This window comes from Vipera ursinii (genome assembly GCF_947247035.1).
Source record: "Vipera ursinii genome assembly, chromosome: 2".
In the NCBI taxonomy this organism is placed as follows: Eukaryota; Metazoa; Chordata; class Lepidosauria; order Squamata; family Viperidae; genus Vipera; species Vipera ursinii.
This window is the reverse complement of record NC_139513.1, coordinates 62,039,531-62,067,423: the sequence shown is the minus strand read 5'-3', so window position 1 is coordinate 62,067,423 and position 27,893 is coordinate 62,039,531. Positions and strand designations below refer to the sequence as shown.

Below are 27,893 nucleotides of genomic sequence, written 5' to 3'. Positions count from 1 at the left end.
TTCTATTGCTGGGGAGGGAAGGAGGGAGGAAGGAATGGGTAGATAGATGATAGTTAATCATCAACTGGAAGCAGGCGCATGTAATTTATTACTTTATTGTATTCTATAAAATTGCACTGTAGAATATGAAACCGTATCTTATTAGTCATGCAATTTGCCTCAGATCGAAGATTATACCTAAGGATCCAGTCTGAATACATTCAGTTACTGTGTTCTCTGGCTCCAGTAATATTTTTCAGCTTTCAGAAAGTTCTGTTTAGTGGATGGGAACAAATATAAGATCTTTTTTCCAGCACCTGATTTGCCACTTTTTTAATGCTGTCATCCAGGTTTTCAGGAGAATCTAGAGATAATGGAAACAGAAGCAATTGTTCCTTTAAAGACAACACCTAAATGAGAAACAAGACAGTATATACAAGCTGCTAAGCAGGTGGCAACAAGTGCATATTCTTAGTTAAGGGAAAGAACATATTGTTGGAAAAATGAAAACCCTGCTTTGACCCACGTTCTAAAGGAACGGGTTCAACAGGTACATAATCTGAAGTTGCACTAGGGGTCTCCTAGCCAGGACTGCTAGTTTCTTATTGAGCAGGAGTTGTGAGTCCAGAAGGATCCCCAGATTGTGCATAGGGTCTTTGTGGGGCAGTGCCATCCACCCAGAACCAAAGATAGTAAGTTCCCAAATCCTGATAGTCCCAAAACCTAAAATCACATAATCTTGTCAGATCTTGTCAGTACCTGGCCAATCTGGGCTCAGAAGTGGACCAAGGTCAAATCTGGTTAATAACTGGATTAGAGGATTTTGAGGGGCTTATCAGATCAATAAGCCAGATCCAGAAGTCTTCCCCCCCCAAAAAAACAACAACCCTGGAAAGACAGTGACAAGCCATCTTTCCAGCAATGGCATCAAAATGTAATGTCCAGGGGTCGGCAACCTGAAACAGTGAAAGAGCCACTCGGAACCGGTTCCCTCAAAAAGAAGAACAACCCGGGGAGCCGCAAAATCTGCATGGGCATGCGCATGCACAAAACGGGGCTTGATTGAAGAGTGGAGCCTAAGGCGAGATACACACCGGCCCTGCCCCCATCCAGCTCTGGTATGGACGGCTCTGCCGTCCTGGCTTCTCCTCCTCCCCTTGGAAATGACTGCTCCGAGGGAGCGGAGGAGGAGGCGGACGGGGAGAAGGAGCTGCTGCAGCAAATCTTCCAAGGCTGCTGCTCAGACTTGCCTATCTCAGCTTGCTGCGGGATTTGGGGGTTTTTGCATGCAGTTTACTTGGGGGGGGGAGGAGGAGGGCAGACCAGCCAATCAGAGCCGAGATTGTTTCCTTATTGAAAGAGAGAGAGAGAGAGAAAGAAATAAGGAGGGAGGGAAGGAAGGAAGGAAGACAAGCAGGAAGAATATGGGAAGGAAGGAAGATATAACCTTCAGCAAAGCAGCCTCCCTGCAAAAGAAACACATTCGCACTTATGTGAGCAGACGCGTGCCCCCACAAGCAGCTCCCCCCCAACCTCTCTTAAGCCAAAAAGCTCACCCTGCCTTAATTGCAGGCGAAACCTGCCGAAAACCCAACCAGTCCGTGCAGAAGCGCTACCTGCTCGCCTTTCCAGGGCGCTCCAGCCCAGATTCTTTCCTCCCTTTTAGCTGGACAACCTTTAAAATCGGCCTTTTCTTTTTATTTATTTATTTTGGGGCAGGGGTGGAATCTGCAAGCTTGCCAACTGGGGCAGTGGGTTGGGCCGGAGAAGAGTGGGAGCGAGGAGAGCGGCCAGGCCAGGAGGACGCGCGACCTGCCCCCCAGCTGATCCAGGCTGAGCTCACGAGCAAGCCGGGTGACGCCACTTTGGAAAGCAAAGGTAAGCAAACTCTTCCCTTCTCCCTCCAGATTTGATTTCATAATCCCGGCTACTTTTGCTTTTTTTTTTTTTTAAAAAAAAGATTTTTAAAAAAAGGAGCGAGGGGAATAGGACAGAGAAAGAGGGAACGAAAGGCAGACGAGGAGGGCTCCTCCCTCCCTCTCCAAGGCAAGCTGCCCTCCTCTCCATCCTGCGCCCCCTCTCCCAAAGAGTTTGGCTGGCAGTTTGTCAATCGCCGCTCTTCTTCCTCCTCCCCCTCCCCATTCCAGCTTGAGCAGAGAGTTTGTGCCAGAAGAAGAAGAAACGGGGTGCTTCCCCCCCCACCCGGTTTCTCTTCCTCTCTTTTTTCTCCCATCACTTCTTTGGCCCGTGTTTGCTGGGAGCCCACCCAGATTTGAACACCTTGGATTCCGACTCTGCCTCCCACACACCCCACACCCCATGCATTCCTTATTCTGGCACAGCCCACCCCCTTTTTCCTGTACTTCCCATGAGCGTGCAGGGGCACACCTAGCTTGCAATGGGATCGGCATGGAAGGTGATGCCGCCGCTGCCGCCACTGCGAAGAAGGTAGCCCCAGCGCCTGGGCGCAGAAGCCAAAAGGGTGGCTGAGCGCCCCCTGCGCCCCTATTAAGCTCTCTCCCTCCCTCCCTCCCTGAGCCCCGGAACGTTCCCCCTTCCCCACTACTCTGAGCGCCGTTGCGAAGCTTCGGTTCAATTGCAAGGGGGGCAAGCGAGGGGACTGTGAGAGTGTCAAGGGGCAAACCCTGCGGGGTGCCAGGCTTGGGTTTTTTTTTTTGAATGTTCCATAAAATCAGGAATGAGGAGCTGGCTGGCTGGCTGGGAAAACTCCCCTCTTTTGCCTGTTTCCCCCCCTTCTGCCTTCCCAGGAGGAAAACACAAATTCTCTTTCCAAACTGCAATGCCCACCTGACTCCTCTCCTGCTGGCGCCCTGCTCACAGATCCCGATGCTGCTATTTCGGTCTTTTTGGGTAGCCCCCGGCCTGGCCAGGGGCTACCCAAAAAGACCGAAATAGCGGCATTGGGATCTGTGAGCAGGGCGCCAGCAGAAGTCAAGTGGGCGTTGTAGTTTGGAAAGAGAATTTGCTGTTTTCCTCCTGGGAAGGCAGAGGGGGGAAACACGCAAAAGAGGGGAGTTTTCCCAGCCAGCCAGCCAGTTCCCCATTCCTGATTTTATGCCACATTCAAAAAATCCCAAGCCTGGCACGGTGCAGGGTTTGCACCTTGACACTCTCAGTCCCCTCGCTTGCCCCCCTTGCAATTGCACCGAAGCTTCGCAATGGCGCTCAGAGTAGTGGGGAAGGGGGAATGTTCCGGGGCTCAGGGAAGGAGGGAGAGGAGAGCTTAAAAGGGGTGCTCAGCCACTCTGGGGCTGCCCTCCTCCACTGTTTCACCTAGTGGGGTGGGGAGCGAGTCAAGCGAGGTGGCAACAGCGTGGTCGGAAGAGGGGAGCCAGAGGAAGGCGCAGCAGGTGGAAAAAGGGTTAGACAGCCCTGCTGCAAAACTCGGGTGAGGAGGGAGTCGGACGAGATGGCAGCAGCGTTTTCGGAGGAGGGGAGCCCCAGGAAGGCGCAGCAGGTGGAAAAAGGGCCCACTCACCTTTCCAGCAGTCCTCCAGTCTCTTTCCTCCACTGCTGCCATGTGCAGTCCGAAGAAGAAAAGAGGTGTGTGGGCAGTCCCACAAACATTTTGTGGGCAGTCCCACAAAGCAAAGAATTTCAACCAATCAATTCAAACTTCGCAAGTTTTTTTTTTGTGAGAAGTTTGAATTGATTGAATTTTTTTGGTCCCACTTTTTTTTCCGGGACTGCACATATGGCGGAGGAGGACTGGGAGCCGCAGGAGATGGCTGAAAGAGCCACATGTGGCTCCAGAGCCGCAGGTTGCCGACCCGTGGTGATGTCCATATCCATGAAATCAACAGGAATAAACATTTACTTGAAGGATTTTTAAAGTTACTTTGTTACAGCTGAAACAGCAATATTGAAGTCAATTGCAACACTTACCTTTTTCTAATGATACTATTGTGTAATTATTCTCAAAAGAAGCTTCAGTGCAGAAAATATTTGCAAGTAACACCTAGAAATCAGTTAAGTCATTAGTGGTTTGAAGTGATTGTGTTCCTAAGTGCACTTCCAGAATTTTAATGTAGTTATCCTGATACATGTGGTTTTGACATAAAATCGGCTTACTGAATTCTAGGTACACTATCTGTTTAGCAAATTGAAACTGACTTGCTTTCTCTTTCTCTCTCTTTCCCTCTCCCCCTTCATAGTGCCTGTTTTCTCACAGCTGAGTAACTCCATGACTGAAATTTGAAAGAATAGAAGAGTTTTTTTATTAGTTGCCTGTACAATAATCAGAATCTAATAATAAATTCAAACCTTCTGAAAAAACCCTTTAATTTTTACATTTTGTTCAATGTTTGGTTTTGTAATCTAACGATCAGCTTGAAACATTGGCTTTGTCCTTTAAGACAGGGGTCCCCAACCCCTGGTCCGTGGACCATTACCGGGCCGCGGCATGCCAGCAACCAAGCCGCATAAACAAGGAAAGCCCCATCCACAGGATGCAGGCAGCACACAAAACCACACCCCCTCCGGTCCGCGGAAAAACCTCTCTCCCTGTAACCGGTCCCTGGTGCCCAAAAGGTTGGGGACCTCTGCTTTAAGACATACTTTTCAATATGTAAATTCTAGCGGAAGAAGAATAAATTTGCTAATTCGCTGTTATAAAGCCTACTGTAGCTCATCTGCTAGTGGATGCAGGATAATCAAAAATAACATGCTAGACATGTTCAACTCCAATATCTACATGCAAACTTTGTACATGGGGCTCCATTTAGCTGATAACCATAAGAAAATTATTTTTAAAATAATACAACTGGAAATCAACATAAACCTTCTTTTCAGTTAAAGTAATCTGAATTCACCCTTCTGTCTGCTTTATTATATTGTCATTTAATTTCATCATATCATTAAGATGTAAAACAAACTCACCTCATGATCATGATTATTCAAACCAATGCAGATTGATCGACTAGCCCTGGATATGACTGCAGTCATTGCATATAAATTAATAACAATGTTTGCCACTTTTTTAAGAACCATCTGCTCATCCACAATAGTCTAGTATTAAAGAAAACAGTAATAATCACTAGCCATAATGAATTGTAATGGTTTTAAACAAATATAGTAATCGTATTGATATGCATCTTGTAAGCTATATTAATTTCAAAATTGTTAGATTATGGAAAACAACCAGATTTATATATATCCTAAGGTAGTGTTTTAGTGGAAGGAAACTTCAGACATTTAATTTCTCTAGATTAGGATATAATAACAAAAAGGTGAGAAAACAAATAAAATATCCTCTGATTTATTATTCTGGCCATGTTTACCTTGCCAAACCTTATTAGTAAACTTTCAACTATCTTTCCAAACTCAAAGATGTTTTCTTCAAGTTTCTTGACACTTTCCTGCAAAAAAAAAAAGATACTATTTTCATCTCAACTTGAGACATGGTCATAAAGTACATATTTACATGACTGGGTAATTTTTTTTTCTGTCTTGAGTTTAATGGCTCATATTATGCACACGATGTAGATAGCTATTCAAAATCAATATGTCAAAAACATAACTGATCTTTTGTTGGTTTGTTGATTTTAATACAAGGAGACTTTTTATTAAAAAGAGAGTTGGTGGTCAGAAGGAAGAACATATGTTTTTAAAGAAACCAAAGCAGAGTTAATGCTTTGACATAGTTTTTGCAATGAGATTATCTTTTAAGTTTCAAACTTTTTCTTTTTGATAGTTCTTTCCATTCTATTACCAACCCAGAAAATATATTTGTTTTCTTAATTGCATGCAGGCTGAAGAACTAACTCATGGGGGTCAGTAAAAATGACCTTGTTCAGCCAGTAACTTTTATCAGCTTTACACCTGCAGCCAATTGAAATACACATTTAAAAAAAATGCTCCTTATTCCATAAAACGGTCATTCAGCTCTTTTCACACATCAAATACCATGGCTTCGCTATTAGGCATAAATATACTGATACCAAGAGCAAGGAATGTGACATATGACTGAAGCATTATAAGGTAGTTTAGTAAAGCAGTCCAACCACAATTTGGTTTATATTTATATTAACTGATATAGGATTTGGTAAATACAAATAATTGCATAGATTTAACAATTTCTTAGTGAAGCAACGAGTTTCTAAACTTATGCAAAAACTCCAATGTAAATACCAAATTAATTTTATCTTATTTATATCATTCCTTTTCTAAAATGTGAATAGCAGGGTAAAATATTAATCATTTGAAAAAAGATTTCACTGACAGCAGCAAGAAGTAAGCATACAAAAATTATCATGCGAAAAAATACATTGAAGCTGGAAAACAGCAGTCAATTCAGTAAAAACAGTTAGACAAGGAGATATCTTCTTAAGGGGACTGTACAAAAGGTTACATGTGCTTTTTATGTGGACAGTCCCAAGTTCTCCAGGCAAGTTTCCCAAGATGCAGGAAAGCTATTGGCAGCCAATTTGCAGGATGTACTTAACCAAATCAATGAAATATCAAATGTATCATGCAAATTCAACAGTTGGCTATTTCCCGATTAAGATCCTGGCTGAACTAACCCCAAAGTACTTGCATTTAATAGTAACATAGCCAGGCTCAAAATCACAAGAATAATCACAACTACTGTTATGTTTCCTAGTTATTTTATCCCCCTTAAAAAAAAAACCACCACCAGAAGCTACAAAGGATCATTTGTTAAGAAAAATCCCTTCGTAGCCAAAGGGGCTATTCTACAGCAGCTAGAGTGCGCAGAAGGGGGCAATTTCACCAATAAAGGACTAAATGATCAAAATGCATCTTTCAATCTTAGCAACTTTTTAAGATGTGTGGACGTCAATTCTAATAGCATTCCCCAGCCGGAGAATTTTGAAAATGGAGATCCATACATTTTAAAATTGCCAAGTTTGCAAAATACTGGCCCAAACTATGTAAAATCAAACGTATTTTGTTTCCTAAGTAATAAATAGAAGAATTTGGTATTGCACTAAAAAGCCTGGAGGACTATAATAGGTGTATCATTTCTCCATACGGAACGCTTACTTTGAGACTGGGATGAATTTCTCCTCCATGTCCAATTACGTCTATGCTTGGAGGCTTGCTGCCAAACAGACTGCCCACAAGTAGATTCCACATCACTTTTACGTTTCTTTTCTTGAACTCTCTGCAGAAGAATTATTGTATTAAATGGTGTACCCATGTAATAATGTGCATAATTGTCCTTTTTTCTTCTTCACCTAAGTACCTAGTTTATTCAATATTTGTTCCCACTACTTTTCATTCCTATAAACTGCTGCAGCTTCGGTTCATGAGGGGAGATGGAAGGCAGGGAGCCACACTTGTCAGTTCAGGAGCAGCCTTAAGTACGATGTGACAAGAGCTCTGCTCTGAAAAAAAAATGAGACTCCTGCTTTTTGGGGGTATTCGGGTATTCAGTGGCAAGAGGTGAAAATGCATCTTAAACTTCTGCAAAACCTAAGGCACCCCAAATGCAATGAATTAAGAGGGGTCAAATCGTCTTGGCTGCTTTGATGGCCACTGTCAAGTATCAGTTGTCTCTGAAATGTGCTTTGTATATGCCTGGATTTACTTTTAACCTACCAACTACCCACCAAATTGATTTGGCTGCCCATCTTACATATAGTACATTATTCTGGCTGGCTTATAATAATCAGCAAGAAAACAATATAAGTAAAAATCTATGAACAAAACTAACAGAAATGGAGTAACAATACAATAAATAAATTCACAATATTTGGGTATGTCTAGTTTACTGAAGAGAAGGACGAGGGGTAATATGATAGCAGTGTTCTACTATCTGAGGGGCTGCCACAAAGAAAAGCAACGGATGGAAACTAATCAAGGAGAGAAGCAACCTAGAACTAAGGAGAAACTTCCTGACAGTTAGAACAACTAACCAGTGGAACAACCTGCCTCCAGAAGCTGTGAATGCTCCAACACTGGAAGTTTTTAAGAAGAGACTGGACAGCCATTTGTCCGAAATGGTATAGGGTTTCCTGCCTGAGCAAGGGGTTGGACTAGATGACCTCCAAGGTCCCTTCCAACATCATCATCATCATTATTATTATTATATTATTATTATTATTATTATTATTATTATTATTATTATTAATTATTATTATTATTATTTTACTACTACTACTACTACTACTACTACTACTACTACATAAGCCACAGCTATGTTGGCCTCATCTTATATCCTGGTCTGGATTAGAAACACCATGGCCTTCATTTCTTAATCCTTTAATCCTTGCAATATTTTCAAACATGATACAGGTAGTCCTTGAGTTACAACCATTTGCTTGTTTGAAGTTACAGCGCCTCTGAAAAAAGTGATTTATGACCATTTTTCCACACTTACAACCGTTGCAGATACTACAGTCATGTGATCAAAATTTAGACTCTTGGCAACTATACGTATTTATGAGTCATATGATCTCATTTTGTAACCTTTTGGCAAGCAAAGTCAACAGAGAAGCCAGATTCACTTAACAACTGTGGCAGAAAAGGTTATAAAATGGGGCAAAACTCATTTAACAATGAAAAGTTTGGGCTCAACTGTCATAAGTCAAGGACTGCCTGCATAGATAAAAATTCTGACATATAGCTACTGTGGTATTAGCAGAAACAGCGAGTTCTCATCTGCAGAATTCTTATTATCAGATAAGCTACCTCGAGTTTCCTTGATTACATACCCTTTCTACTGAATTGATGCCAATTCACAGCATCAATAGTTAAATGACCAATATAACAAACATATTTTGTAGTTTTTATCAAGTTACAATAGGCTTAACTTTAAAGGAGAATATTTGTAGCAGAGGAATGAAATGAGGGGTCCTTGGTGCTCTCTGAACTTGGCTGTTGCAGACATTTCATTACCCAAACTAGGTAACATCATCTGACCTAGTAAAACTTACTTTAAAACTATCCTTTCAGAATAATACAAATGGACCATTATTAAAACGATCCATTAATGCAAGCTGCATATCTTCAAGAAAAAAAGTGAAGCATTACTTTCCTTTAGTGCTGTTCCTACTGACCAATTTTCAATCTACATCCAGTATTAATTCAGTTAATATGATTATTTAAAAGAATTACATACTTTATTTTTTCAGTTAAGATTTTGCCTGCATATTGCATGCCTGTCAAAGCAATATACATCCTCAAAACTTCATTTGTTCCCTGAAACAGAAACAGAAATATTTGAGCAATTTAAATCTGTACTAAAGTCAGACTTTATTTCTGTCAACAGCTTGCAAAGATACATTTCAATGTTGTTCAAACATTAAAAGTGCCTTACTGTTATAAGACTACGGAACAGTTATTATGATGTATTTTCTCTGAAAGCATAACTATATAAGAATTCATATTTACCTCAAAAATCATAAGTATCCTACAATCCCGGAGATAGCGCTCATATGGATAGTCTTTTATGTAGCCAAGGCCTCCAAGAATTTGTAGCGCTTCACTCACACAAACCCAAGAACTTTCAGAACTGAACACCTGTCCGTAATCATAGGAAAAAACCTGTTATTCTTAGAAAAGTGAGTGTTTTTTTAAAAAAACACCTTAGCAATATAACTTAAACTTTAGTTTAAGTTATTACTTTAGTTTAAGTTATTACTAAATTTTGTCATGCTAGTGGGATGAAGATGTCAAACCATATTTGGAATTATGAAAAATAGCATGGGCTTTTTAAATGGGGATAGATTTGGAATATGTTCTGATTTTTATTTTATTTTTTTGCTTTCTTCTGCTAAGCCATGGTGGTGCAGTGGTTAAAATGCAGTATTGTAGGTTAACTCTGCCCACTGCCAAGTGTTTGATATAGCCATTCTTCAGTGCCATTGGAAAGCAATATTCTGAGAACCAGAGCCAGTTCTCAGCGTTCTCACAGAATGAACGTTCTACATAGCATTTATGTGTGATATGAACAAAGCTAAACAAGTGGGCATATAAGATATGCAAAGCCCCAACTGAATTTGAATAAATTTGCATTAATTTGTGAAATCAATGTAATGAAATTTGTAATAATTTCATTGATAATTTCTACAATCCTACCTGCATTTGGGAACCCATCTAAAACAAATGACTGTATTGGGGTTTATGGGCAACTTACACTATAGTCAAATCTTGGTAACTGGCAAACTGGAACAATGGGCCCTATCCAACAGAATGAGTTTCAATGTGGAGAAAAGCAAAGTTTTACATTTAGGCAAGAAAAATCAAAGATATAAGTAAAGATTAGGTGAGACCTGGCTCAAAAACATTAACTGTGAGAGGGACCTTAGAGTCTTAGTGGACGATCACTTGAGTATGAGCTAGCAATGTGCAGCAGCAGCCAAAAAAACCAACACCATCCTAGGTTATATAAACAGAGGCATAGAATCAAGATCACACGAAGTATTAGTACCACTTTATAAAATCCTAGTGAGACCACACCTGGAATACAGCAGCCAATTTTGGTTACCAAATCACAAAAAAGATATTGAGACCTTGGAAAAAATTCAGAGAAGAGCAACTAAGATGATCCAAGGCCTGGAGTCTAAAACATATGAAGAACGGCTACAGGACTTGGAATTGGCTAGTCTAAAGATAAGAAGAAATAGGGATAACATGACAGCAGTATTCCAGTATTTGAGAGGCTGTCACAAAGAAGAGTGGGTCAAACTATTCTCCAAAGCACCTGAAGGCAGGACAAGAAACTGATCAAAGAGAGAAGCAACCTGAAATTAAGGAGAAATTTCCTGACAGTGAGGACAATTAGCCAGTGGAACAGTTTGCCTTCAGAAATCGTGGGCACTCTATCACTGGAGGTTTTTAAGAAGAGACTGGACAGCCACTTGTCTGAGATGGTATAGGTTTTACTGCTTGAGCGGGGGGCTGGACTAGAAGACCTCCAAGGTCCCTTCAAGCTCTATACTATTCTATTCGCATTCAATTGTTTTCATTTCAATTAGATGTAGAGAGTCTTGCAGATGAGCAGTCATATAACAACAAAAAAGAACTGAATTGATATAACCAAACAAAAGTATTTAACTAGAATAGTTGAAAAATGAAGAAAGGGGAAATATATTATAGATTTCTTGTTTTGAACATTAGCAGAAATATTTCTAGCCTTACACCAATATCTCAATAAAGCTTACTTTAACAATGGCAGCTTCAACTGAGCAATCTGGGACTCCTGGCCTGTCCATCATTCCTGCAGTGAGATAGGCCATGCTTTCCATTACATAAGCTTTCCTAGCCATAAGAGCAAATTTCTCCTGGAAGATTCATTTAAAAAAAGCCATTATATTTAAATATTCTGCATAAATTAAAAATAAGATTAGAACTTCTCATTTTCAAGAAATTATGATCTAATACATTATAAAACTTGCAATAATTCATTTTATTTACAACTACTGTACTGTAAATTTTTAAACAATTGTTACAATTTGATGTCGCTCAAAGCGTGTTAAATTCCTTACCATTTCTCAAATTAAACAATTTCTTATTTACCTGAATTAATCCAAATTCACTCAGCTTCTTATTGAATTGTTTTCTTGTACAAGCATATTCTGCAGTCATTTCTTGAAAAAGTGAGAAAAGGAGGCAATTGAATAAGCCTATGTATTATGACTGAGTCTGAAAAGCAACAAATTGTTTAAATGTGTCAATAAAAAGCAATTTAGAATTAATATAACAAATGAAACTGACTCATCTCTCAGATGGACTATACCAGGGGTAGGCAACCTCGGCTCTTTTATGACTCATGGACTTCAACTCCCAGAATTCCTGAGCCAGCTGGCTCAGGAATTCTGGGAGTTGAAGTCCATGAGTCATAAAAGAGCCGAGGTTGCCTACCCCTGGACTATACTTACATGAAATCCCAATGAAACTTTTGCATCAATTTGTGGCACCATCAGTGAAGTGTCAATTGTTTTTATATTTAAACATTTATATTGAGATCACTGATAGTAGTTGTATAATTTCACTGATGTGAAATATAATTGCCATATTTCAAAATATTATTTTAATGACCTTATGTCCATTTATTTCAAATACAAAAAAGAATGGTATGAACTTCAGGATATTTAAAGGCAAAGTGCATTTTAAACATTCATGTTTGCCTCAGTTAAAATTAAAAAATAGTTTTTCAATGGCTTGCACACGTTTTTCTTCCAAACAGTTGTATAAAGTAGGTAAGCAAAGAACACTCTTTTTGAGCCCAGGACACATGCAATTTGTTTTTAAATGTAATGTGTGCTCTGTAACAAAAAAACAAACAAACCCCTGCCTTATCATTGTAGGCAAATCATTTCCAGGAGACTGAGTAAAAAGAAGGAAATGATTCCAAATCCCCACGTGGTAGGTATTTATGAGTCTCTATACAGCACAATAGAAACTTGTTTCCTCCACCAAATCTTGTGATTTTCATTAAAAATTATACATACAAACAGCAGTTAGACAGTTTCTCCAAACCACAACTCTCTAAGAACATCACTCCAGGGTCCACCTAGCCCAGGAGTAGGCAACCTTGGCTCTTTTATGACTTGTGGACTTCAACTCCCAGAATTCCGGAGCTAGCCTTACAAAGGTATTAATTACAAGCTTTCTCTCCAGCTAGCACCTTTCTCAACTTTGTAACTTGCTGCACTAATGTCTATGGAGATTCTCAGTCATCCAGGTCATGGTTGCCCCAAAGATGCTTTTTCACGAGGCAACTGGACTTTCTGGTTTTTCTTTGAAGACGTTTTGCTTCTCAACCAAGAAGCTTCCTCAGCTCCGACTGGATGGTGGGGAATGGAAGGAGTTAAATTAAATATTTAAAAGGATGGATTTAAATAAATCCATTCCCCACCATCCCAGTCAGAGCCGAAGAAGCTTCTTGGATAAGAAGCAAACCGTCTTCAAAGAAAAACCAGAGAGTCCAGTTGCCTCGTGAAAAAGCATCTTTGGGATTGCTGCACTAATAAATAAAAATCTCAACTGCGCTCAAAATAAAGATCAGCATGTAATTCCTAAAGAAAATACTACGGCAAATAGATGCAATAACCAAAACTAATATTTATAAGGATATGACAGTAATCTTTGCACAAAAGATCCCAACACAAGAACTTTAACTGAACTTGGCAATCCAGAAGCTTAGCCTTACCGATCAGTTTCTTAAGCATTCCAGCAGAAGCACTGCCCATGCTAAATCTTCCACTGTTTAGAATATTCATTGCAACCTGAAATACAGATGGGTATAAGGAAGATGCAAATGGTTTTTCTCTTTTCTTTTATGCAAAACCAAGAGTGGGGTTTTTCATTTAGCTGGAATTTTGGACAATTGATCAAGATATTTTAGGATTAAGGGTAATTTGAAATTCACTCTAAACGTCACAATGAAGTGGATGGCATTATCTCTACATCTTACCTTAAACCCTCCTCCAACTTCTCCAATAACATTCTCTATAGGAACTTTTGTATTTTCAAAGTGAACTTCACAAGCTGTAAGATTGAAAATGTTCAAAGTTTTGCGATATCCTTGGAGATATAAACACTCATAATGAAATCAAAAGACTTGAAGAAGATTTCAAGACTAGGAGTGAGGCCTAAGACTAATTATGGAGCTCATCATTCTAATTTCCAACTCTTCCCATTCCCCAATTTAGACAAAACCTGTGGCTGTTGCCAACAGGACTATGTGTTATATTTGAAAAATTCCAATTAGATGCGGGTTCTCAATGAGGTGAATAGATGAGAAGAGGTATGTGTACAATTCTATGAGTCCAGATGCTGTGTCCTGTGTTCAGGACTAATTCATTTAATTTAACAAAAAGGGCTACTTAAAAGAACTTGAATGTAATATGCAATGTAATATATTACATATTAATTAACATAGCTACTATGAAAAAAGATGATCCCTGTTCTAGACTCCTATACAATTACAAACTAATATAATGTGTGTTAAGATCTGGCATGACATCAGTTGTCCTAAACATTATTTGTGTGGAATGCATGCTACAAAAATGCCCATTTCCTATCATATGCTTATTCTGAATGGTAGGTATAATTGCACAAATCATAAATTACATTGAGTTTCTGATAAAATGTTATTTTCAGCAGGACAAAGATGACAAAAGGACATAAACAAATGTGGCATATGAAGTCCCACCATCTGCCACTAACTTCAGTTAATGAAGGATACATCTTACAGAAGAGGATAATAATGGCAGTGGGGTTTTACTTGGAAAACTGCAAATATTCTAAATGCAGATATGAAGTAAAATGTGAATGTGATCATGCAACTAAAAATTTTAAGAAAATATATGCTTATACTTTTTGCCAATTAAAAAATTTCTGTCCCAGACATTTTAGAAAAAGTTGTTGACAAAAACCCTGAAATTGCTTTTGAGGTTTAGTAAACAATTTAGTAAACAAGGGACGCGGTGGCTCAGTGGGTTAGGACACTGAGCTTGTCGATCAGAAGGTCGGCAGTTTGGCGGGTCGAATCCCGAGTGCCGCGTAGCAGAGTGAGCGCCTGTTACTCGTCCCAGCTTCTGCCAACCTAGCAGTTCGAAAGCACGTAAAAATGCAAGTAGAAAAATAGGGACCACTACAGTGGGAAGGTAACAGCGTTCCGTGCGCCTTTGGCGTCCAGTCATGCCGGCCACATGACCACGGAGACGTCCTCGGACAAGCGCTGGCTCTTCGGCTTTGAAACGGAGACGAGCACTGGCCCCTAGAGTCGGAAACAACTAGCACGCGTGTGCGGGAGAACCTTTACCTTTACTTTACCTTAAACAATTTGCACTTGTAACTTCCAAAATAATGTGAATACAATTCTTACTATTAGATCCACGTATACCCAGTTTATCCTCTGCTTTTCCATTAGTGATTCCACCAAAAGCTCTTTCTACAATGAAAGCAGTAATTTTGTCTTTGAATGCACCATCTTTATCAACAATTTTGGTTTTTGCAAACACAGTAAAGATATCTGCAATACCACCATTGGATATCCATATCTGCAGTTGAAAGAAAAGAACACATTTTATGTTCCACTCAGAAGAAAAATGAAAGTTACTTCACTAAATACGTATGAACTGATATGCAGATGTTGTATCTTTAGTATTCATCTGTAACATTTTCTTTTCGGAAATAATTACCGTGTGAATACAGATCTGACAAACTGGATTCAACACTGGGAAATGAATCCTTTTTAAACACTAAATGGTTAGAATGTTCACACAAAGAAAAGCACCTTTGGATACACTTGCTTTCTTATTAGGTTATTTCAGTATCTGTGCAATTCACTCTTGAAAAAAGGCTGATATCATTCAGCTAGCTTTCTCTTTAGACACGTAGGTTAAATCGACATTGACAAAGTAGCCTGTTCTGTACCTTTGAACCATTCAATATGTAATGCTTTCCATCTTCACTCAAGGTGGCTCTGGTCTGAATGGATGCAGCATCGCTTCCACTGAAATACGGGTAAATCAAGAAAATGAGATTTGGTAGCTGAATTGAGCTACTGAACTCAAAAAAACCTTTCCCTCTCCAGAGAAATCTAAATCTGAAAAGGCTAGGCATTCTTCTTCTTCCAAACATTTAAAATAATTCCTTAAAATGGTTCTTAAATTGCTCCTTTGAGTAACAATAAATGGGAACTTAATGTACACCCAACAGAAAGACACGCAAACAAATTTGTACACAAAGAGGGTCACTGTCAGATACTCTCATGCAGCGTAAGTGGCAAGAGTTTCTCCACCTTGCCTGAAGCTTCCACCCCCAGAAGAAAACCACCCAGCTTTGCTCTCTGGAATTTGTGTCATGGACCCACAGGGGAGGGTCTCTCCGAATGACGACAGGGTGGCCTGCATTCATTGCAGCCTGAGTGAAGCTTTTGGGCTTGTCATGTGCCTTTGGGACTGTCCTGGCCCTTTGAAAAAAAAGCAGCTTATAAACTCTCTGGATCGTCTATCAGGTAGTTGTGGAGAAACTAACTGTCAGAATCCATTTATATCACATTCATAAATGTATGTTTAAAACATTATCCCGCCCCCCATGGATTCTGCCATCTCCCGAGGAAGGAGGAGCGCATGTGGATTCAGCCAGCCTTAAGTTATTTCAAAGACCAAGGGGAACCTTTTGAACTGGGGGAACAAAAGGGAGGGTTAGAGAAGAAGGCATCTGGCCTGTGTCTCCATTTGAATCTGTAGAGGAAGAAGGCAATAACCATAAAGATTCAAAGTTCCCTTTTCCCACAAAAGGGATGACACGAAGTAAAATGATGGGGGGCTGACCAAATGGGGTTGAGGGAAGGGGGGTTGAACCAGGAACTGTCTTGTATTTCCACAAGTCCTGTCTTGTATTTCCACAACCAAGCATGTCCTAGTAAAAATTCCTTTTGGACTAGAACTGACTCCAAGAGTTTTTGTTTTCCTAAGACGTGGATTGGGGTGGGTCCTGACACTAACACGGGGAAGAGACTATTAGCTCCCCTTGAGTAAAAAGCAGGACAGCAACATTTCTCCTGTCTCCCTTTCAGTCTGTTGCTACTATCGTTCAACAGCCAGGTGCTTCCCTTTGGCCTCACCCTCACGGTTTCCGCAGGGCCTGCTTCCCCAGCTTGTCTGTCCTTTGTCTTTTTTTTTCAAGCTAAATATAAGACAGTCTTCCCATTTTAAAGGCACAATAATTGTGTGCATGCCCTCCGGCTTCCCTCTCAAGTGTTTGTCATGTTGGAGCAATTCCAGCAAGAAAAATGTAATTACGTGTGCGGACATGGTTCAGATTCTAAGAACAGATGAAATACACAGCAAGAATTACAGGTGGTCCTCAACATACAACCGTTCGTTTAGGGACCGTTTAAAGTTACAACGGTACTGGAACAAGTGACTTATGACCGTTTTTCCACACTTATGACTGCTGCAACATACCCATGGTCATGTGATCAAAATTCGGACATTTGGCAATGGACTCATGACGGTTGCAGTGTCCTGGGGTCATATGATCACCTTTTGTGACCTTTTGGCAAGTAAATTGATTTGTGCTTCTTAGATTGTAAGCCGCCCTGAGTCTTCGGAGAAGGGCGGGATATAAATGGGATTAAAAAAAAAAGTCAACGGGGAAACCAGAATCACTTAACAAACAAGTTACTAACTTAACAACTGCAGTGATTAACTTAACAACTGTGGCAAGAAAGGTCACAAAATGGAGCAAAACTCACTTAAGAAATGTCTCACTAATCAATAACAAATTATAATACTGACATCCTAAATTTTAATTAATATTGATATAATGCCTTTATTCTCTAATTTCATACTCTTAAGATATATAAATAATGGAATGTCAATGTGTTTGTGGGGTGGGAATTGATTAAATATGCATTTACTGCCTTAGATCATTCAAAGTTTAGCAAGAATTTCTTCTTGTACCTCTGCAATTGTTTTGGGACAAGGGTAAATATCTACAACTCTGAGCTTTTGATGAAATGAAAGGTTATACTTGTCTGTAAGTATATCTGTCTGTAGTGAGGGAAAGGAGGAAGCTTTCCCTCTTGGACGCCTTTTTTCAATGAACGAGACTTCTCCCATTCTCACAAGGTTTGTCCCAGACGCCATGGTGAGCATATTTGTTAAACAACAAAGTGGGTTAGCGTTATTCTGATAAATGCAGATAGGAAGCAGAACATGGCTTAGCTAAGGCCACAGGGCCAGTTCTTGACTGGAAATCTTTCTCACCAGGGATCAATCTCACCTGTAAATAGATTTAATCTTTTAATGAGTTTATTGCAAAAATGCTACCTTCCTGGTTCTGTGAGACAAAATGCTGCAATGTGCTCCCCAGAGGCCAGTTTAGGTAGATACTTTTTCTTCTGTTCCTCAGTGCCTGCGATCAGGAGCCCCTGCCAACAGCAAATAAACCAACCAGTTAAGACAGGGAGGCATTTTTGAATTATAGGTATTGTGCTCACAGAAACAAGCTATTCCTGAGGGCCCTGTCATTCCAGGAAGTGATATTCTGAGCGTCATGTCTATGGAGATTCTCAGCCATCTAGGTCAGGGGTCGGCAACCTCGGCTCTTTTATGACTCGTGGACTTCAACTCCCAGAATTCCTGAGCCAGCTATACTGGCTCAGGAATTCTGGGAGTTGAAGTCCACGAGTCATAAAAGAGCCGAGGTTGCCGACCCCTGATCTAGGTCATAGTTATCTCAAAGGTGCTTTTTCACAAAGCAAGCAAGTCCGGTTGCCTTGCGAAAAAGCACCTTTGGGAATAATCTGAGTATCCTGGCTTCGTGCATAGCTAGTCTTCCTAAACTGGCACAGCACCTGTTTCCAGAAATTATTAAATGAAAGGGGCACTGACATGATGATCATTCAGTTAGGTAATGAAGGCAATTTCATTAACAGCTAACGTAAACTCTTCAGAAAACTGTATGAATTAGTACATACTACATTTTAAAACTTCTCAGAAGTTAAATGTATTTATCTAAACTGAATTAAGTCCATGCTGCTTTTGTTTTGGCCTATTTATTACACAAATTGCTCTCAATGTTTATATAAATGGAGTTGAGCATCTTACTCATTATTACTCAAATCTAAGACTTCAATTTATTATCAAACTTCAGTTTAATCTCTCTCTCTCTCTCTCTCTCTCTCTCTCTCACACACGCACACACACACACATAATTTCCTATTATCCAGTTTTGAAACACTGATTCTTATGGCCTTAGATAAATACAAATTATCTGGTGCTGGAGAAGACTCCTGTGAGTCCCTTGGACTGCAAGGCGATCAAACCGGTCAGTCCTAGAGGAGATCAACCCTGACTGCTCTTTAGAAGACCAGATCCTGAAGCTAAAACTCAAATACTTTGGCCACCTAATGAGAAGGAAGGACTCACTGGAGAAGAGCCTAATGCTGGGAAAGATGGAGGGCAATAGAAGAAGGGGACGACAGAGAATGAGGTGGCTGGATGGAGTCACTGAAGCAGTAGGCGTGAGCTTAAATGGACTCCAGAAGATGGTAGAGGACAGGAAGGCCTGGAGGAACATTGTCCATAGGGTCACGATGGGTCGGACACGACTTTGCAGCTAACAACAACAACAACGTTAAAAAAGGAAAAATTACCTTTAGCCCTATAGCCTGATGAGCTGCCAAAGTTACAGCAATAGCTCCATCTTGAGAAGTTATTTCTCCTAGACGGGCATACATTGTGTTTGAAAGACCAAGGCCACCTGGAAAAGAAAAAAAAACTGTGTACAACACAAAAAATAAATAAAATTGCTTTGTGATTTTTTAAAAAAACTTTTAAATTAACTGAAGTTTTAATTTTCTTAGAAAACACTTTCTGTGTTTATGAAAGTAAAGAAAAAAAAGCACTGACTCTGTTTGGGATTGCTTAATATACAGTATTTCAGTTGCAGGTCCAGCCTTGGTGTCTGCACCTGTCTGCAGCTCTTTAAAACTGTAAAACTTCTCCTGAGACTGACAGGAAAAATATATATCATATATACTTGTGAATAAGCAAACATTTTAGTTCCAACCCCTCCCCACCACATACACACACACAATTGCGCTTGGCATATTTTTATGCTACATTGGTTAAAAAAGTAAGAGGTCAGTTTACCACATATGCAAGTATATATTGTATATTGTACTTCTTTTAAAGAGTTGCGCAAAAGTTCTGTGTTCAAGTCCCAACATACTCCAAAGCACTGTTCTGCAACTGAATCTTATAGAAAGTTCAGTCTTATTCCTTAAGCACCTAAACAGAAATATAGCCAACTTTCTGTCAAGATTGTTCCCCATAAAATATTATTTAATACCTGTTTCCATTCTGTTTCACCAATATAAAGCAACTCTATATAGGGTTTCATTTTTTTACACATCTGTCATAAGACTCCAATGCTTTATTCTATAATCTTGCTTTCATTACCAGCTATGAGATAGAACTACTGTATCCACCAATGGTTTGTAAGTCTAAACATCTAGGCAAGAAATGGAAAAATGGGGAACATCTTATGATTGTATATGCTAATTTATGTAAATGTGTATTAAGGGGTTTCCCGAAAGAATCATGTTCTTTTGAACAATACTACTAGTAATAATAATTGCAAGTGAAAATTTCAACTTTACTAGCCCCCAAATACTACAAAAAAACAGCACTACTACATCAACTCAAACACAAATAGAAATTTTAAATCTACAGGGAAATAAGATTTTCAATTTTTTGAGGTAAATAATTAAAAACCTATACAGGAGGAAACTACCGTAAATTAAAAAAAATTAAAATTAAAAATATGTAAATATGTATAAACAAATGTGTAAATGATCAAAGTATTTCTTGCTCCTGAAGAGGGAAAAATACATTCATTTTCACTCACCATATTCCTCTGGTATCTGCATGCCAAAAAGCCCCAGATTCTTCAGCCCATTAAGAGTTTCTTGTGGAATTTTAGCATCTTGATCAATTTTCTTAGAATCCACTAAGAAACACGAGAAAACAGAGATTATATCTGATCGATAATCAGATGACTCAACAGTTAAAATTATTTCAGCAGTCACAACAGAAACAAGCTTGTTCATTCTATTTTAGTGACTTATACTTATTTAGTTACAAAGTTAGCAAAGGATTTAAGTCAGGCCTGGGCATTTTATGGCCCCCAGGCCTCATCCCTGGCCTTTTGGCTATCTCTGTCTGGATCACATGAGGTCAATTGGAAATTAGAAATCAAATGTAAATAAGGTGTAACATATATTCTTACTGGTAGCAGCTAATCAAAGCCATATAATTTGCTACTTTTTATAAAGTGGTAACATTAACATTGAGCAGAATTAAGCTCAACCGATTGGTTCAGCCCTCCACAATAGTCCCAAGTTTCTTATATGGCTCCTTGGGAAAATTAATTGCCCACCCCTGATTTATGTGAATATCCTTTCTTTAGTTTTAGTGTTATTTCTCCAGCTGTTCACAACCATTCTGGCTTCCAAATTTCAGCTAAATTTAGAAGAACATGAAGGAACACTTCTTTCTAATAGAAGTAAACCTCAGGTATTAAAAATATGTCCCAAAATGCCATCAGCAAACACTTGGAGTAATTTTTCAAACACTCAGAGAATAAAGGAACTTTCTGAAAAAGTACAAATGCAGGTTCCAGCACAGCATTAATAAAACTCCTTAGTATGATTCTTGCTATTTTTCACTTTTTGCTAAAAAAAAATACAGATAAGCAACCTTGGACATTTCCTTGTTAGTATTATATTTTATTTTTATATTTGGCATGATGAAAACCCTTTCAGAAAAAGATTTTTTTTAAAAAGTCCCCAGGAGGGCAAAATTGTACCTTCTTCCTGGAAGAATTTTTCCACTGGTGCTACGAAGTCATTGATTTCTTCCAATTCTTCATTGCTAATTTCAGGATAAGGAAATACTTCCTTCTGAAATGACAGATTTTAATGATTTTTTTGTAAAAAAAAAAGTTGCTTATAGTGTTCGAAGAAATGGCCAGGGCCATTTAGGTGATTGAGTTCAGCTTCCTGCAAGTCAGCTGTCTCTAGTCTCTGCTTGAAGATATCATGAGATGGGAAACCCACCTGCATGCAGCCTACTAGGTATCTGATCTTACTAGTAAACTATCCTTAATGTTTTATCACTATTTCACAAGAGAGCAGATATTGTTCATCCAGGAATGAGCCATATAATTTAAGGAAAAGGAAAATGGTAACTTCTAATCATCTCTCTTTCAACACTTCAGAAGCTCATTTGCATTTTCTATAGCGTCATGTAATTTTAAGCTGAAGTGATAGAAGTTCCTTCTGCTCAAGCTGTAGCGATCCTCTCCTTTAAAAAGTGTTTTGTCTCTTTCAGGCGTGAAATATTTAAACAGTCTCAAAATCCTGTTTCCCTCTATAGTAACCGTAGGTGGCTTACATGTGGTTATAAGACAATTTCTTATAAAATTAAGTAGAGTTGCACCAGAAAAATCAATACCAAGACACACAGAACACTTCGAGATAAGATAAAGGTGAAGCCACAGCATATTCTAATTCAAAGTCACTTCAGGACACATTTATCCAAAGTTCTGACCCAATCAATACCAGAGAAAAAACAGGTTTTCAGGGTCTTAAGGCCAGCAAGGTTGGGCCCATCCAATCTTGGGAAGGAGGCTGTTCCAAATGCAGGTGCTACAACAACACAGAATGTCCCAGAACTTTAGATTAGACCTTCCCTAATCAGGCAGCTACTGATTAAGCACCTTCAGTAATTTCACGGTGATTTGATGAAGAACGGGGATAGCACTGTGTGTAATGAACGTATTTATGGCGCAGCCCTCACTTCAGTAATTTCACGGTGATTTGATGAAGAACGGGGATAGCACAGTGTGTAATGAACGTATTTATGGCGCAGCCCTCTATGGCATATTACTCACAGCAGCCCTAAGCTTCTTTGGTCTAATGTGGTGTCTGATTTAAAGAAATGTTGACCTCTACTCTGAACCCCTACTCTGGCACAGCAATGAAGCAGAGACCTGCCCCTGGGAGGATGGTGAAGAGAGGTTGGGTGTGGAATGCCTTCTTTTGTACCAGGTTTTGTGCAGAAAACCAATTTGTTGGAGAAGGCTTGGGCAAATGTGAACGGCCAGACTTGGGTAAGCGAGTGATTGAGATGGAGGCTTTAGCATGTTTTCAAACTGGTCAAATGACAGGTTGTTGATGCAGAGGTGCTCTACAATGGTAGCTCCTCACATGGTCTATTAGTCTCCTGAAAATGCAACGGACACAAACAGAAGACCTACCTGCCAGTCCACCAGTCTTCTGTAAGACTGACAAACCTCTGTTCCCAAATAGCCCAGCTGACAGTTTGATGGGACAAAGGAAGGAGGTGGACTAAAGCTCCCAGTAGTGCTGCAGTCTACCAACCCACAAGCAGGACTTATCTTTGGATAGAGATATACCAATATTACAAAAGACGGGTACATAGTTCTACTATTCTACCTGTTTCTCTGGATAGAAGGAGAAACTAGCAGAACTCCCATTAATTTCACTCTGCTCCAAAATATCCAAAACGAGATAAGTGTCAGAAAGACTTTGCAAGTGATTATAATGTCAGGAAATAACCTATAAAGCATTGCTGGAAATGAAAGATGCAAATGAGCCTCTGAATGACTTTGCTTACCGTATCTATACAGATGATGAATAATTTGGGTGATAAGACAGAATTCCATAATATAATTGCTATGGGGTTTAAATCCCTCCCACATTCCCCACAACCAGCACAATTTCTGGAGAAGACGTACAAGGAATGGTAAAACCATGGAAAATCAGTAGCACCCACACAGAACTCAACTCTCCACACAATGATACTATGGTTAGTATGAAAACTTGCTCGAAAGTTTCAAAAGAATTAACAAATGTATACACTCCATGTTCTTTTCCCAGTAAAGGACATCCAACAGAGTGACCAAGATTGTTTCAGTGCCAATCTAGGACAAAAGCCTTATTGAAACAAACCTTGAAAGTTGCAAGCAAGAATGAACACAGCTGATCTATCCCTTCCTTCAGAAGATATATTCCTTAGTTATAATTACTAAGATCTGAATATTCTTATTAGTATCTGATATTTCTACAATCTTTTTGAAAAGCTATATAATTGCTTAGACTGAGCTGGCCACCCTTCTCATGTAAAAGTACTTTGTAGATCCTTGCCTCAAGAAGTGATGTTGGCTGGGCCCAGAAATTAAGCAGTCAGCCTTAGTACAGTAGTGGCCAAAATTGGGAAAACCTTTTGGGAAAAGTGTACATTTGAGGTTTGATGGCTAATAACACCATTTTTTTTAGTAGTACCATAAAATTATATATCAATGAAAAGATAATTTAATCAACAATGTAACTTTTATGAAGTTACAAATGTACACTTTTCCCAAAAGGTTTCCACAATTTTGGCCACTACTGTATATGAATAGGAGATTACAGGGAATACCAGGATTATATACTAGGCTGGGAAGGCAAAAACATTGAAGAAAACAATAGCAAACATTTTGTACAGTTGCAAGAAAATATCCTTAGTGTTTAGAAACTTCACTAATTCACAATGCAAATACCATATATCTGAAGTTCTTTGAAAATTGAGAGCACTGATTTTTGGAAAATAGTTTGATAATACATTAATATATTGATCCCTAATTTCCCTCTTGGAACCCAGTTCTCTATACTAATATCTAACTCATAAGAAAGTTACTAATAAAGAGAATATTTGTAACCAACTACGAAATGACAAGCCAACTAAAACCTTCAAAACATCCTAAGTAAACCAAGACGCAGCAGCCTCAGGGGAAAAAACAGGAGTTATCTACAACATATAGTGTAATAATTGCAAAAGTCACTACATAGGGCAAACAAGCAGAAACCAAGTCCAAAAACGCTAGGAAATTTCTAGAACCCTGGCACTCTGACAAAGTAGCCATCAATAGACACATTGACACAAATAATATTTATATACTATGCAAAAGAGAATCAGCAAGGCAAGAAGAGAACAAAAATACCAAAACACCTCCCAATTAGCAGCCAGATTAGCATAAATTAAGCCCTAAATTAACCTCAGACCAACAATCAAGTAAACAATATTCCAGTCAAGGAACTGCCAAACAAGCCAACAGTAAACAGCCCAAGCAAAGAACCTCTAAGACCACCCACATCAACAGTGACAGTGCAAGCCACTAAAACTCAAAGGTGCTTTTTTCAAGAGTCCACTAGACTTGAAACAGTCCAGTTGCCTCTTGAAAAAGCTCCTTTGGACAACTATGACCTGGGTGACTGAGAATCTCCATAGACAACAAGCCACTAGAACAGGGGTGTCAAACTGGTGGCCCACAGCCCGGATGCATCACGCGCAGGCCATGCCTACCCCGGCTCCACAAAGGCAAAAAATAAAATAAAAATCACAATACGTCATGTGGCACAATCGAGTTTGACACCCGTGCACTGGAACATAAACTGAGAGCAAACCCCATTCCTTACTAGCACTGATGATGTTATCTAGTTTGGGTAATGAAACACCTGCAAGAAAACAATGAACCTCAGAGATCACCAAGGGTCCTCTGAAGAAAATCAATCTGTGCACTAGGATTCCTTCAGATTTATTCATGTCATGCATAGAAAGTAGGACAGCTAAATTTCTTAAACATCATTGAGGGGGTACAATAAATCCCACTCTATTTTGTTTCCTTCTGGTGGACTAACCACCGAACAGTATAAAGCAATTGACATTCCTTAAAATCTGAAGCCACCAACTGTGTAATACAGGCTACTCCAATTCTCTATTCCAAAGTTCTTATTGATTTTTTTTCTAAACCATGTTATTGTATATTTATTAAATTTATATTTATTAAATTTAAATAACTCACTGTCAAGCAACTCTGGGAAGCTTACACCATTAAAAACAGCAATAAAAATAGGGGTCCTTAATATCCTTTTATCTGAGCAATATAAATTGAAATGTTCTTAACCATTAGGCGGAATATATTTGGAGGGATTGGATGCTGAATGTTAAAGGAACTTGGAGCAGCAGGTTTTTCAACTCTCTCCTGGCTGAGTTCATGCATACCATCCCTGGGAATATTGCCTAAAGACTGGGAGTCCAGATTTCACAATAAACACTGCTGCTCTGCGGCAATATTTACACTTGCTCCATAATCTACCTCCAATTATTTTCTCCTATTCTCTTCCATTTTCCAAACTAGAAGATATCTTTATGCTTTATGTCACAAATAAATGGCAAATGTGCACTGGTGCTTTCAGCAAAAAATATACAAACAGTGAATAATATGAGTTCAGGTTCATGTAACAGGAACCCCACACTATCAGTTGCCTTTTCATATAAGTGTTAAAAACTATACTGGGCCTTAAATATTTCTACAAAAATGACTAGTATTAAGTTTTTGTATCTTCAGGATGCATTTTTATTGCATAATGTTTATTTGTTCATTCATTTCAATATATTTACAGGTGGTCCTCAGTGAACTACTTACTACTTGTTCAGCGACCAAGGTTACAATGGCACTGAAGGAGTGGTGCTTACGACCAGTCCTCAGAGTTCTGAGGTCCCAGCATTCCAACAGTCACATACATGACTGCAGTTCAGGAGCTTGGCAACCTGCTTGTACTTATAGTGGTTACAGAATCCCGCAGTCACCATTTCACTATTTGCAACATTCCCTGCCAACTTCGCAGAAGCAAAATCAATGGAGAAGCCAGCAGGGAATGTAGGAAATTGTTCTAGTAAGTTGCTCCTTCCCTGTGCTTTTTCTTCCAAGGAGTCCAGCTATATAATACAAGATGCCAGAGATGCAACGTGCATCCATTCGTAGCACCACTGCCTACACTCCATAATATATGCCCATTTGTGTGGTGCCAAAGCAGCCACCTATACATCCTCCTGCATCCTACAGCCATTCCTACCTTGGCTGCTTCCCTTATCAACACTAGTTACCTTCAGGGAGAAGGCTCCGTGGTAACCGAACCAGAACATCCAGATTCAGCCACAGTTTTGTTCCATACAGTATAAACCTTGTGAACTCTCAAGCTTCCTCCTTCCGTTATATATTCAAGATGGACAGTGTTTAATATTCATATGTAATGTATATGTAGGGGTGTATATTTGTACATATGTTGTATATAGTATGTTTAGGTATATGTCATGTATGTGTTCACTTTGAGAGCGGGCAACTAAATTTCATTTTTGATGTGTATCATTGTGCCCACGGTAAAAAAATGACAATAAAGGTTATCTTATCTAGTCACTCCCAGCACAGCTGCACTAATGCAGCACTGCAGCAGCCACTTACATGCCCACTGGCCTGCTTGTCAGCCACCTGAGAATTGCAACTTACTACCAGTTCCTCACTGACTTTACTTGTTGGCGTTGGCAGGAAGTTGTGAGGAGATCCTGCTTAACCATCCATGATTTCGCCGCGAGATAAAAACATACTTTTTTGAACAAGCTGGCCTGGCCTGATGAGGGGATTGGGGGGGTTGGGTTTGTTATTGTTATTTTATTGGTTTTAAAGATGTATTTTAGTATTTGGGCATTTATTTAATTTTGTTTTAACTTTTGTAACTTGTATTTTTATTCTTGCCCTGTGAACCGTCCTGAGTCCTTCGGGAGAAGGGCGGTATAGAAATAGTATTAAAATAAAAAATAAAATAAATGATTCTCACTTAATGATGGCAACGGGGACTGCTGGGATTACCATCATTATTAAGTGACACTTGACATTATGCTTTATGACTGTGTCAGCAACGGAAGTTCCAATCCCAATTACCACTGCTAAGGAAAGACTTTTTATTTATTTATTTATCCCATACTGGTTAATAAATTGACCTTGAAAAGCTGAACATCACTACCCTCTGGTCTGCCCTCTGAGTGGAATCCAATAAACAATCATCACTTAGGTGCGTGGATCCCTCCCTTCCCAAACGTAGCTACCGCTTATTTATTTGAAGCTACTACAGGTACCATCTCCAAATCTACCCAGCTACAGCCTAAAATTACAAACGTTGAGAACTGAATTCGAGCTGAACCACGAGAGGAGAAAAGGTGGTTTTTCCACCTCCCTTTAACTCTAACTTGAGAATCACCACCCGCAGTTAAAAAGCAGATCCCTGCTTCGCCAAGGGATTTCCGGAGATGCTGTCAACCTGGGTCTTCCTCTCCACCCCTTTAAATCCCGACGTCCCCAGCCCAGGGAAACCGCGAAGCTTTCGGCGGCCTCACCTCTTGGAAGTTTCCCATGAAAAGCTCCTTCACGAAAGCGGGCCGAAGGCAGCCGGTGCGAAACGGCCTGGCTCCCGATGGGAACGCCGTTCGCGCCGCTCGCAAAAGCAGAGCCAGCCCGCTCATGTCTCCGGCCTCTGCTCGCCTTCTTCGCACGGGCGGCGAGGA

At 39.6% G+C, this 27,893-nt stretch overlaps 2 protein-coding genes across 3 annotated transcripts in view; one reads left to right on the top strand and one right to left on the bottom strand.

The window, feature by feature from the left end:
- CFAP92 (cilia and flagella associated protein 92 (putative)) overlaps positions 1 to 4,871 on the top strand; it is a 32,549-nt gene extending 27,678 nt beyond the window's left edge. Inside the window, exons 12-13 of the mRNA XM_083351716.1 lie at positions 1,699 to 1,857; positions 4,155 to 4,871. Of these exons, the coding sequence (XP_083207842.1) occupies positions 1,699 to 1,857; positions 4,155 to 4,198 (203 nt within the window). The 3' untranslated portion in view covers positions 4,199 to 4,871. The remainder of the gene's footprint in view (positions 1 to 1,698; positions 1,858 to 4,154) is intronic.
- Positions 80 to 27,893, bottom strand: ACAD9 (acyl-CoA dehydrogenase family member 9). Of its 2 annotated transcripts, XM_083351714.1 has the most exons (18): positions 27,726 to 27,893; positions 21,298 to 21,391; positions 20,338 to 20,439; positions 19,082 to 19,188; positions 17,754 to 17,854; positions 15,349 to 15,427; positions 14,798 to 14,972; positions 13,382 to 13,455; positions 13,118 to 13,193; positions 11,482 to 11,552; positions 11,127 to 11,246; positions 9,355 to 9,483; positions 9,083 to 9,162; positions 7,003 to 7,123; positions 5,280 to 5,357; positions 4,879 to 5,007; positions 3,886 to 3,958; positions 80 to 343 (listed from the first exon to the last, which is right to left on the bottom strand). In XM_083351714.1, the coding sequence occupies exons 1-18, from the start codon at positions 27,849 to 27,851 to the stop codon at positions 243 to 245; spliced, it is 1,836 nt and encodes a 611-aa protein (XP_083207840.1). In that variant the 5' UTR covers positions 27,852 to 27,893; the 3' UTR covers positions 80 to 242. The 2 variants fall into 2 exon arrangements, with proteins under 2 accessions (XP_083207840.1, XP_083207841.1); XM_083351715.1 differs by lacking the exons at positions 20,338 to 20,439; positions 21,298 to 21,391; positions 27,726 to 27,893 and adding an exon at positions 19,338 to 19,396.